The 12,571-nt window shown below is 43.0% G+C and overlaps 1 protein-coding gene across 6 annotated transcripts in view; it reads left to right on the top strand.

Annotated features, from left to right (window-relative positions):
• The window catches only part of LOC118918299 (E3 ubiquitin-protein ligase E3D-like), a 46,930-nt gene that overhangs the window by 20,653 nt on the left and 13,706 nt on the right, over positions 1-12,571 (top strand). For 3 of the 6 annotated variants that reach the window (XM_057489327.1, XM_057489330.1, XM_057489328.1), the window contains exons 2-3: positions 5,605-5,801; positions 9,288-9,382. In XM_057489327.1, the coding sequence (XP_057345310.1) occupies positions 5,605-5,801; positions 9,288-9,382 (292 nt within the window). Of the gene's footprint in view, positions 1-5,604; positions 5,802-9,287; positions 9,383-9,998; positions 10,653-12,571 lie in introns of those variants that run through there. The other 3 variants (XM_057489331.1, XM_057489332.1, XM_057489326.1) reach the window with 2 other exon arrangements.

Below are 12,571 nucleotides of genomic sequence, written 5' to 3'. Positions count from 1 at the left end.
CCTGCACTGGCCAAGTGGGGTGCATATTTACAGCAGCGTAGAGCCTCTCTTTGAGCCCCTTAAGTGGAGAACTCCAAGGCTTAATGGTGTCAGTGACCTATACCAGTAGAAAGCAGGAAGAACTTGCTTATGAGCCATTGATAGCTGAGAGTCCTTATAAGGAGGGAAAAGCCCCTATACCTGAAGATGCTTGGTACACAGAGAGCTCCTATTGTGGATAGCCCCCACAGTGGAGGGCTGTGGCTTTCCGTTCTAAGACTGAGGTAATATGGATGGGGGATGGAGAGGGGAAGAGCCCCCAAGTGGACTGAGTTGTGGGTAGCATGGCTCATGATCACTCAGGTATCTTGGGGAAAAGACCTGGAAGCTGGCCTCATGTGTATTCCTGGAGTAATGGCAGAGTGGCCCCCAAAGGTCACGGTAGTGTACCCAAAAATTCTGGGAGGTAAGAGCATATTACAGGAAGTTTTATTTTGTATGGCCAGTGCATGTACCTCCCGCAGTCCTATATATTGACCTATCTGTAACTCCCACAGGGAGGGGGGTGAGGTCTGGTATACTAGACCAGGATGAGAACCCATTCCTGCCAGTGTCCTATACAGGACCACTCTCATGCATCCTACCTGATGGACAAGCTTTGCCTGTGCTGGTGTCATTAAAACATGTATCTTATTGCCTTGAAGGTTATTTTCCTGTACAGTCCTTGTGGCTTGGATGCATCCCCTGGCTTCAGCTGCCATGTGATGATTGCTATGAACTCCCTACCTGTTCAGCTACTGACTGCCTGTGGAATGGGCGAGCTGTGGACTTAATTTGCATAGGGCTTTGAACCTAGCTGAATCCTCCATCTTGAAGATTATCATGACTTTATGTTATTAGTCTGGTTACAGTGCTCCAGTTTTCTCACACAGGGGCCATTGTGGAAGATGGGGAACATGTAGATTGTGAGATGAGATTTCTGAAGGGGTGGTCTGTGGGTAAAATCGCAATATTTTCAGAATCTCTCACCTAACTTGAGTGCATCTGCATATCAATAGGTGTTTCCAAGGGGTGGAGAGTAGTAGTCCACCTCCATATCAGTAGGTAATTACATGTATGAGCAAGGGTTTATCTGGACTGGAGAGGTTGCACGGAGCTCTCTTCTACTGCAGTCTGGTTGAAAGAGATGCAGGATCACTGCTTGTAAGAAATAAATGGGTTTCTTAAACTTTATTTCTCCCTTTGACTTATTTTGGTTTCAAAGGTATTTTGCCCCCAGATTTACCCCCCTGGAGTTACAATAATACTGTGTTTTGTATATGTACCACATTTTCTTTATCCATTCATCTATTGATGAACACTTAGGTTGCTTCCATATCTTAGCTATTGTAAATAATGTGGGTGCACATATCTTTTTGAATCAGGGACTTTGTTTTCTTCAGGTAAATTCCTAGAAATGGAATTACTGGATCATATGGTATTTCTATTTTTAGTTGTTTGAGAAACCCTCACATGCTTTCGACAGTGTGGCTGCACCAACTTACACTCCCATCAACAGTGTAGGAAGACTCTCTTTTCTCCACCTCCTCACCAACACCTGTTAGTTCTTGTCTTCTGGAAGTGACCATTCTAACTGATATGTGGTGGCATCTCATTGTGGTTTTGATTTATATTTCCTTGATGATTAGTGATATGGAGCATCTTTTCATGTGCCTTTATTTAGAATTTCTTTAGAAAAAAGTCTGTTCAGGTTCAGGTTCTTCACCCATTTTTTTAATCAAGGTGTAACTCCAGGGAGAAAATCCCGGGGCAAAATACCTTTGAAAACGAAATCAGTCAGAGGGAGAAATAAAGTTTAAGAAAACCATTTGTTTCTTACAAGCAGTCACCCTGTCTCTCTCCAGACCCGGCTGCAGCAGAAGAGAGCTCCACCCAACCTCTCTGGTCCAGACAAGCCCTTGCTCGCTCATGTAATTTCCTGTTGGTATGGAGATAGACTGCTTCTCCACGCCTATTAATATGGAGATGCACTAGAGCCAGGGGAGAGATTCTGGAAATATATCGATCTTACCCACACAGGGCATTTGTTTTCTTGGTGGTGAGGTGTATGAGCTCTTTATATAGTTTGGATGTTAACCCCTTGCCAAATAAATCATTCACAAATTTATTCTCCCATACTGTAGGTTGCCTTTTTGTTCTGTTGGTGATGTCCTTTGCTGTACAGAAGCTTTTTAGTTTGATATAGTCCCACTGTTAATTTTTTATTGTCATTTTATTAATTGTCTTCTGGTTGTTTTTGTAGTTCTTCTCTGATCCTTTCTTCCTCTCTTATACTCTTCTCCCATTATTTGATGGTTTTCTTTAGTGTTCTGATTGGATTTCTTCAATTTTTTGTGTGTCTATTATAGGCTTTAGACTTGTGGTTACCATAAGTCATAGATAGGTTCCTAAATATATTACAGTCTACACTCATTCATATATATTTCAAACCGTGTAAAAAAGTACTTGTTCTTAATTCGCTTTCCTTCTCCACACTAATGTATTAGATGTGTAACTCCAGGAGGTAGTGGGGGATCTTTCTCCCAGCCTGGGGCAAATTACCTTTGAAACTGAAATCAAAGGGAGGAAACCATTTATTGCCTACAAGCAGTTGTCCACTTCTGCTCACCCATGTCTGTCACCACCCAGCCACAAAAAAGGGACCCCACCAAACTTCTCCAGTCCAATTATATATATTCTTGCCACCCCACCCTTGTAATCACCTACTGATATGGAGATGGATTGCTTCTCTCCACCCTTGGAAACACTTATTGATAGGAAGATGCATTAGGCCAGGGGAGAGATTCTGGAAATAATGAAATTTTACCCACACATGTCATAATATGCATTTTTTGTACCCCTTGATTGATTTTGTATACAGTTAATTTTACTACTTTTGTTCTTAACTTCATACTTGCTTTATAAGTAATTGGTCTTCTACCTTTACTGTGGGTTTATTTTCACTGATGATAAATATTTAGGCTTGACATTTCCATCTACAGAAGTCCCTTTAACATGCTGTAATTCCAGTTTAGTGTCAGTGAATTATTTTAACTTCTGTTTGTCAGGTAAACTTTTACTCTTTCCTTCAATTCTGAATGATAATCTTGCTGGGTAGAGGATTATGGTTGAAGTTCCTTCTGTATCAATACATTAACTATTTCATGCTACTCCCTTCTGACCTGTAAAGTTTCTGGTGAGAAATGTGGTGATAGCCTTATGGGATTACCCTTATAACTAAATTTGTGACACTGGCTACTTTCAGTACCCTCTCTTTATCCTTAATCTGTCATTTTATTGATCATATGTCTAGGTGTTGTCTTCCTGGGTTCCTTTTGCTGGGGTTGGTCTGTACTTCCAGGACTCGGATGTCTTTTTCCTTCCCCATATTGGGATGTTTTCAACAATTACTTCTTCAAAGAGACTTTCTACCCCTTCGTCTTGCTCTTTTCCTTCTGGGTTCCCTATTCTGTGAATACTGTCCTGTTTGGAGTTGTCACACAGCTTTCCTGGCATCCTCTTATCTGGAGAGATTCCTTTTGCTCCCTTCCTCAGCTTCACTGTGTTCCTGTTCTCTAACTTCCATCTCACTGATTATCTCCTCTACTTGCAGCAATCTCCATTGTATTTTTCCTTTCTGATACTGTATTCTCCAGCTCTGAGTGGCTTCTTTTCAGATCTTCTCTTTGTTGACTTTCTCTGAGATCATCAGTTCTTTTCCACAGGTCAGTGGGCATATTTGTGACTCTTACTTTGAAATTTTTATCAATAAGATAGGTTATCTCCCTTCCCTTTAGTCCTCTTTCTGGTGTCTTGTTCTGTTTTTTTTTTTGTTTGGAACGTATTCCTCTGCCTCCTCGTCTTGTCTGAGGTCCTGTGTTTCTTCCTTTGTGTCAGATGGATCCACTGTGCCTTGTGGTCTAGAGAGTAATGGCTTTATGAGGACCGCACCCTGTGGTGCCCCGAAGCTCAAGACTCTTTGTTCCCCAGTGGCTGGTTCTCCTTTGCAGTGTATCCACTGTTGCTGTTGCCGGGCTATGGACGGAGCCATCTTTCTGCCTGTCTGCTGGCAGGGGCTCATCTCCATCTGCAGAGGCCTGTTGTGGCCGTGCAGTGGTGCTTCTGCAGGATAGTTCTTGGCAGGTGCCCTCTTCCTGCTTTGCAGAGCTGGTGGCCTTGCTGGGCCAGCAGAGCGGGTGGGCACACAGGGTATCACTGTGAGGGCCTGGGCCTCAAGCGAGGGGGAAGAGGTGTCTGGAGCTGTCTCCCACAGGCGCCTCCCCATTCGGGATGAGAGAGGACCGGGAATGCTGGCAAAGCTTCCCTTTACCTGCCAGGCAGCAAAGTCTGACTGCTGCAGAGGGGAGTGGGCTGGGCACGCAAGCAGGGGTGTGGGCAGGTGGGTCTGCAGGGAAGTGCCTTGGGGTTGAGCCACCAGCTACCTGTCCTTTCTCATCCTGAGAGAGCTCCTTCAAGTCCCCACCCCCTGGCACCCCTGCCACTGATAAGTCTTCAAACTGTCACCTCTGTGTTGGGTCTGGTGCATGCCTGCTACTCCGCAAGTGGCAGGAGTCTCAGCCTCCCAGGGTGCTCCGGTTCTCCCTGGTACCCAGCCCTGCTAATCAGCAGAGCCCAATGCACCATGGACTCGTATTCCCAGAGCAGGCCTCCAGGGCAGGCGGGCAGGGTTCTGAGCACGTATCCCTTTCCTGCTCTATTCCTCTCCCTTCCACTGTGGGCTGGGATGGGGGAACAGCCTGGATCCTGCCACTTTACCCTTCTCTGTGTGGTGCTCTCTCTTCCCCAGGGGCCGACGGTCTGTTCTGCATGCTCATTCGTTTTCAGGGTCAGTTGTTCTGCTGTAGTTGCTTGTTTGGTGTGTATGTGGGAGGAGGTTTCCGCCTTGCCTTCCTACTTCACCACCTTTTCTCCTCCTTTCCTCAAAAATGTCTTGTTAATTGCTGTATTCCCAGTACCTGGCACATTATAGATGTATTGAGCAAGTGGATGAATGTACAAACCATGCTGATGTCAAGAGATGCAAAGATGAGTAAGCTGATGTGTAATGCTGCCTTGTTGAATTGTCTTGCCAAAAAATATTTTGAAGAACAAGTACATCAAGTATGACAGACCAGCATTAGATTAGGAAATGTGTTAGTTTAAGAAGCTAAAATTGGTGGGAGGAAATTAGGGGCATTAAGAAATGGAATGGCTGCCTGAGCGAGAAGAATGGCTTCAGGAGCAACCCTGAGAAAGTCCAGGATGGGGTGTAGGAAGGAAGCATGTGGACAGAGAAGAGAGGATCAGAATTATTAGTAATGGAAAAAAGTACACTTTTAAAAATTCTTCATTACCATTAAAATAAAAAATATATGTCACTGTAACATGAAAAGTACTCTCTGGCCTGACCTAAGTGTAGTATAGATCGGTTTTCGTCATGATCAGTTTACTGCTGTTTTGTGCGGGACAGTGACTTTAAGGCCCTTCTGGGAAAGGAATAGAGAAACCTGGCCATTCTTGTTTTTCTCACCACATGGTTTTCATCAATGACAAATAACTTTTGTGTGTTTTATTTTTAATTGCCAGAGAGCCGAAAGCGGGAGGTATGCCCATGGATATCTCTGTGATGCCGTCCTCACTGCAGGTGAAAACCCCTGAGGGCTGCACAGAGACCCGGCTTCCAGCAGAGGTCAGGCTTGCCCCTTCCACCTGCCGGGGGCTGCGGTATGTGGCCGGGGATGGGCTGCACCTCAGGCTGCAGGCTCAGGCAGGACTCTGCACAGGTGAGTACTGCTGCCACTCCTGTTTTGCAGTTACTTTTTCATTATAAATCAAAGGTGGTTTTCCCTTTGAAAAGTTGAACTTTTCCAGGTGAAAATAACTGCTTGTCAGTGGCATGTTAAGAGCTGGGGGTCGAGAAGATTTAGGTTGTCAGCTCTGCCAGTTATTAGCTGTGTGCAGCTGAACATGTCATTTAACCTGTCTGAAACTTTGTTTCTTTTGGAGTTTTTTTAGTGTTTTTTCCCCCTAATGCACTTTAATTTTTTGAGCAGTTTTAGGTTCACAGCAACAATGAGCAGAAGATACAGAGGTTTTCAATATACCCCCTGCTTTGTTTCTTTAATTGCTAAATTACCTGGCTCACAGAGTTGATGTGAAGATCAGATCAGATAGCAATTGTGCAAGAACTTATTGATTTTAAAGCCTTACCTAGCCATTCATTCAACAGGTATTACCTTGTACTATGTGCCCAGCATTGATCAAGGCACTAGGGATACATACATGAACAAGCTAGAAAGGTCCTTGTCTTATGGAGCTTACATTCTAATGGCTAGGGACAGATAATGAACAAGTAAGTTACTTGGGTACAGAGAAAAGTGTGATGGGCAAAGTAAAACAGAATAATGGGGTGGGGAGTGACCAGGGTCAGGTGAAGTGTGATCAGGGAAGGCCACTCAGGGAGGTGATATCAGAGAACTGAATGATGGAAATGATCCCATCCGTAAGAGACATTTCCAAATAGATCAGTGTAAATAAAGATTCTGAAAATGAGTCTGATACATAGCTTGACTGTGATTGTTGCTATGCCTGTTATATTTCCAATATTTTGTTATTGGCACACTGATTCAGTAAGATGATAGGAATGTTTCTCAGAATAATTTATTGAATAAAATTACTGGTTCATTACATCCATTACCATTTAAATTTTGTGCTGGAGGATTAAAATGATATAAAAAAGGGAACAGGCTGTACGAGACCGATGGGATGTTCATTATCAGAGAAGGATTATAATTCTTCCAGCTGCACGGTGAGAGTGCCCTGCTGTGTCATCTGCACCAGGCCTTTCATCTGAGTGGCACGGAGCCTGGAGGTGGGGTCAGGATTATTCTGAGGAGCCATTTATGAGGGTGGAGCATTCCTCTGAGTCTATCCTGGCTTTTGAAAGGAAAGAGAAGATAGAGGGAGTTTTGCTCCTTTTTTGTGGGAGAATAGTTTTTGCTCAGGTCCTGAATTAGTGAATAATTACTTTGAATTGGGCAAAGTTGGCTCAGGAGCAAGGGGTAGGGAAAAGAAATGTCGTGGAGCTTGAATAACACAGGATAAACAGAAAGAGGCTGTTGGGATGACTATGGAAAGAAAAATGAGGTCACCAAGATAGGAGATAGACTAACTCCTTGAGTGTACCTAATAATGGGCATAGGAGGAGCTTGGGGTGGAAACCCTGGGAGTCTGGCTCTCTTGAAGTCATCACCATCTCTTTAGCAGTGGTGAACAGCAATAACCACAGCAGGAATTTTGTGTTGTATCTGAAAACAGGAAAGGCAGGTGTGAAGTGGGGTGTTTTCAGATCTTCTGCTAGTTTTTTGGGACTATGATTTTAGGCCTCATACTGAAGACATATGGGGACCTTCCAGAGACAGAATTGGTATGCCACCTACTCATCTTCCGTAACAGTTAATATACAAATAGCAAAACTCGAGCTATTTAAAAAGATCAGTAAACATATTATTTTGTTGTAACTAAGGGGCAAAATTAATTGCTGTGTATTAGTTTGCATATTGTTTGCATTCATTGGTCTCCTATTTCTTACATTTTTAAAACATTTTACTGAAATATCTGGTAAGGAAAACTTTCGAAGGTCTGTTCTGTAGTGCATGATGGGATATGCAAAATAGATTCCTCAGTACTTAATTGCTTCAGTGCTTTCCACATAACAGGTGGTTAATTAGTATATGCTGAATAGAGGTAGATGCATACTGATGTGAACTTGAATCTAAATGTATTGTAGCAAATGATTTTGAGAAAAGCAAATTTGAGAAGTAATTTTGGAATTTGTAGCATTCATTTGTTTTGAAGTTTTTAAAAAGTTTATATTTCAATCATAAGAACATTTTTTATGTATAGCATAAGGAATATAGTCAAAATATTGTAACAACTTGGTATGGTGATAGCTGGTACCTAGAATTATCATGTATATAAATGTTGAATCACTGTGTTGTAAAAAAAAAAAAAAGAACATTTTTTAAAGGACTATAGTAAGCATATTGTTAATACTGTTTTCAGTGTAAGATAGGTCAGATAATGACCCTTGACATGGAAGAGCTATAGTTAATTAAGTCTGATTCAGCACAAGCATTGGATTCCTCCCCAGGTGGCAGTGCTCCCCTAGGCTGTAGCTGTATCAAAACAGTTCTCACTTGAACCTGAACCCATTGGTTGTGCTGGGTGACCAGCAGGGGGGAGTGTTTCACTGAAAATGTGTTTATTGGTTCTGAAAAGAATATTTTGGATGACTTATTCAGGTCTACCAGTTATATCCTCGAAGTTAAAGAATACTGTTTACCTCACCATAGTGCTGTAAAGATTGGTGGGCACCCCTAGAAATTAAGTGGTTGAATTTTTAATGGCTACGGCTTCAACTTTCTAGCATCAGTTTTTTAAATCTTAAAATATGTACAGAGTAACGTAAACCACATTCAAATCGCTTGATTCTATTGGATAAGAACTCATTTCCTTAGTTTTTTTTAAATAGAGACATGTTTTTGAGGATTGTTTTTTGTTTGTTTTTGTTTTTATGGAAATGAAACTTTCCATTCTTCAAGAATAAAATAATGGAAGCTAAGGGTACACAATGTCTTATTGTTGCGCTTGACATCATGCAGGAAATATACATTTTTCCACAGCTTTAATCAGAAATTGAGTTTTGCTCTTGGAAGATCCAGTTCTTCTTCAGAGCCTTTCCTTTCCCAGGGACTTGTCCAGTAAAGAACAGCTTCAAGATTCATTTTGTTCGTATGTACTGGTAATATGCCAGAGTGGACATAAACCTTGTTTAAATCAAATTAAACTTAAATTTTTAGTGCTCTGCTTACCAGGAGTCACAGTGATGAAAACCTGTATATAAGACATCGCAGAGGAAGACCGAGGATGGTAAAGTTCTGTGAATCAGCTTGTGTGTAAGAAATAGCTCCTGTTTTTCCTCTTCCTTAATGTTGGTATTTATGGATCAAGAGAAATAACTCTGGTATGTTACATGGATAATCTTGGACAATATGTAGATCCAAAACAGAGCAAAATCTGTTGTTTTTGAAAACACTTCACTATTTGCTTCTGATAGAGTCATCAGATAATACTAATTAAATGTGTACTTCTGGGTAGATGATAAACAGTATTTTTGGATGGTAACTTATTGTGGCTATTAAACTCTTTAAGTGTGTTAATATATTTGACCCAAACCTCTGAGTTGCTATTTCATTGATTTCCTTTAGAACTGATTTCAGTGTTTAATCGAAGTTTACAATCCCAAGAATGCTGCACATTTTATTGTCTGTCAGTCCTGTGGAGAAGTCATAATAAGAGACAGGTAAGGAATGTATTTAACGCTGATCAATTTGTGCCTGGCAATGGTTTTCTCTATTTCTATCAAAATTTTTTAAGTGATTGCCAAGGGAGCAGTATATGGCCTTAAAATGAGAGCCAGGTTAATGTCACTTTGAACAAAATGAACGACAGACTGTCCAGCGGTCACAGAGCAGGTAGATCTCCTCAAGGGGTGGAAGGGGCGCAGCGGGGGGCTGGCCTGGGGGGGCTTGTCTGGGGGAGGAGCCGGGGCTGCCCCCGAAGCACCTCTCTTTGGTGGGGACATGCGATCTATTTTATGTTTTATCCATCATGCTGGTGAAGGTTTTCCACATGAGGTGAATTTTCTAAATAACAGAAACCTTTCTAGCACAGTGTTTTATTTGAGCATTTCAGTTAGTGTCTTCCTGAAATCTGTTTCCTATTTCCCTGCTTAGTAAAACAGAGCATATAAAGGGAGGATTAACCTTTTCTTGCTGATCAGGTTAATCTTGTAACCCGTTCTTAGTGATGTGCTGCGATCACCCGATTAGATGGAAAGGGCTCTTTGCTGTATTCTTTGAATTCCCGAGTTGTCTCTTTCATTTCACTTTTTCCATCTTCTCCCTTCCTCCTGTCAGCTTCCCTGTTTCCCAGACACAGACCTCTGTCAGCTTCTAATCACACTCACAGGCTGGGAGACCGATGAAAACCTTATCATTGTCAACAACATTCAAAGAAAAAAGTCAGCACTCTTTGTCAGATGCCTTACCTGGGAGGCCAGAGCCTGGGCGCCTGAGGGCGGGCCCTCCTGCAGACCGAGGCCGCCCTCCCGCCGGGTCCCCTGTCCCGGGGGGTGCCAGACCCCCCCCCCCCCCGCCTCAGCGCGGACCCCGTTGCCTCCGTGGGCTCCTCCCCGGCCCCTGCGTCAGCTGATCGCTGGCACTTCGGCTGCTTCCTTCCCCGCATGTCTCCTGTAAGGCCCCTTTGGCCCGCTGCCAGCACCACCCCCTCGGTCAAGGCCACCACCTTCTCACCTGAAAGCGCTAGTGGGCAGCCCCTTGGCATTGTCTCGCTCTAGGTTCATCCTGTCTCATAACTTATTTCTGCAGTACTGGGGGATTGTTCTCAAATGCAGCCGGCTCCCCTGTTCAAACCCTCCCGTGGCCTCCGATTTCTTTCCTGATAAATTCCATAAGATCTTAGTATACTGTACCGGGTCCTTTATGAGTTTCCCTTATTAATCTCTCCACCCTCATGTTTTAGCCCTTCTTCCCAAACCTAACGCCCACCAAAAAAGAAACCAAAACAACAACAAAAAAACTACCCACCTTCATTTGCATACATTCTGTGCACAGCTCCAGTGATCAGCCTGCACTCCCACAGTCTCTCCATGCTTTTCTGCACCAGAGCTTAATGAAAGCTGCTCCTTCCTGGAATGCACCCCATATCCCTTCTCCCTCTGGTTAGCTCCCACCTAAATTCAGCTGACAGGGCATCTACTGCTGGGAGCCCTCCCCAAACACTGGGTTGGTTGATGTGCTCCTCTAAGGTTTATTTGCCTGTCTTCCTGATCAACAGTAGGCTCTGAGGGAGGAGACAGCCTTATTGAGCCCTGTATCCCTTATCCCCACTCATATTTAAAGTGTACTATATAGTGTAGTAGCTAGTAGTACAGACAGAAGCCAGACAGTCTGGATTTGCATCCACTGTTTAATAGCCATGACCATGGGTTACTTAACTGCTCTCTGCTTCAATTTCCTTAGAACAAAAATAAAGGTAACAATAAGAGCTACCTTATAGGGTTGCTGGGAGAATCAGATGAGTTTGAGTTTATAACAGTGCCTAGCACATGGTGAGCGATGTGATAGCCACTGCTACGATTATTATTCTTATCATCATCACTATCACCATCTTCATCATCTCCAGCGTTGGGCAGAGCCCCGTGAACAGCGCGCTCACAATGGGTTATTGCTGGATTGAACTGAGTAAATGTGAGGGTGTTTATTTTGGCCTTCCACCAACCTCTTATGCTTGCTTTCTAATTCCTGGCAATATCCCAGGTAGGTGAGATCACGGAAAGTTACCCCGATGGGGCGTTGTGAACAGCATGTCCTCTGAATGGTTATCTTGGATGGGAAATGAGGGAACAGCAGCTGTAAAGGAGAGGAGAACATCCTTGCTCAGATTACCTGAGGGTGGAAGTTGCTGTAGAGTATGTTCTCTGTCGTACGCCCACCATAGCCTGAAATGTCCAAGGGATCCCAATTTACATAGTAATTTAACCAGGAGATTTCTCCTTTTTCCAGTCCCCTTCAGGGTTTAACTCTCATATAAAGTTTCTGAAACATGCACGTCTATACTACAAATAAGGTGACCTAAGAGATACAGTAAGAACAAGTTATATTCAACATAACAGTATTTCCTGGTGCTTCTTACAGTAAATGATATGCTCATTCATGAAATTTGTGTTTCTTTGGAAAAGGGTGATGTGAAGTCATTATGCATAGCCCCCATTTTCCCTATTCGGGAACTGTATCTTCTGTTTTGTTGACACAAAAATCCTTCTTATGATTATGGATTTGATAACTAGTAGGGCTCTTAGAGGCCAACACAAAGGACAGTTTCCCTCTCCCTGACCCAGGCCATCAGGAGGCCATGTGGTGTAGAGGCAAGAATGGGGAGTGACCTCCAGCTTTACACTTAGTAGCTGGGGAGCCTCATCCATACTGCTCAGCTTCTTAAGCACAGTAAGTAAGGCCTGTTTTCCAAACTTGCCAGAGAGTTAAAGTCTGTAACACGTGTAATAGTAAATGCTTAACAAGCTCTTAATTGGTTTTAGAGATCCTTCCAATCCCTTTTCCAAATTGGTTTTATTAGCAGACTAACAAATTATCTTGTTTATTAGTATTTAAAATCTTATGATTTTTCAAGTATGTCAGGGAAATGACCTACCTTTCCCCTTTTTTCTTACTGAGAAGACAAATTGTAGAGTTGACTTAGCCCTTGCCTCAGTTAGACAAGGCTTACCCACACGCCTTTTCCTGTCACACCTGTGTGTCTGGCATGTGAATGCCTCTTGAACAATGCAGAAAAACCCTTAGTAAGTGATCCGAGGCTTTGCTTATGTTTCCCTCTTAGGCAGCATACCCCGTGACTATTTTATGGAAAAATAAGCATCCTGCAGTGTCTGCACAAGGATTTTATCTTGACT

Source organism: Manis pentadactyla, chromosome 12 (assembly GCF_030020395.1).
Source record: "Manis pentadactyla isolate mManPen7 chromosome 12, mManPen7.hap1, whole genome shotgun sequence".
NCBI lineage: Eukaryota > Metazoa > Chordata > Mammalia > Pholidota > Manidae > Manis > Manis pentadactyla.
Note: the sequence above shows the minus strand (reverse complement) of the source record. Positions and strands in the feature narration are given on the sequence as shown.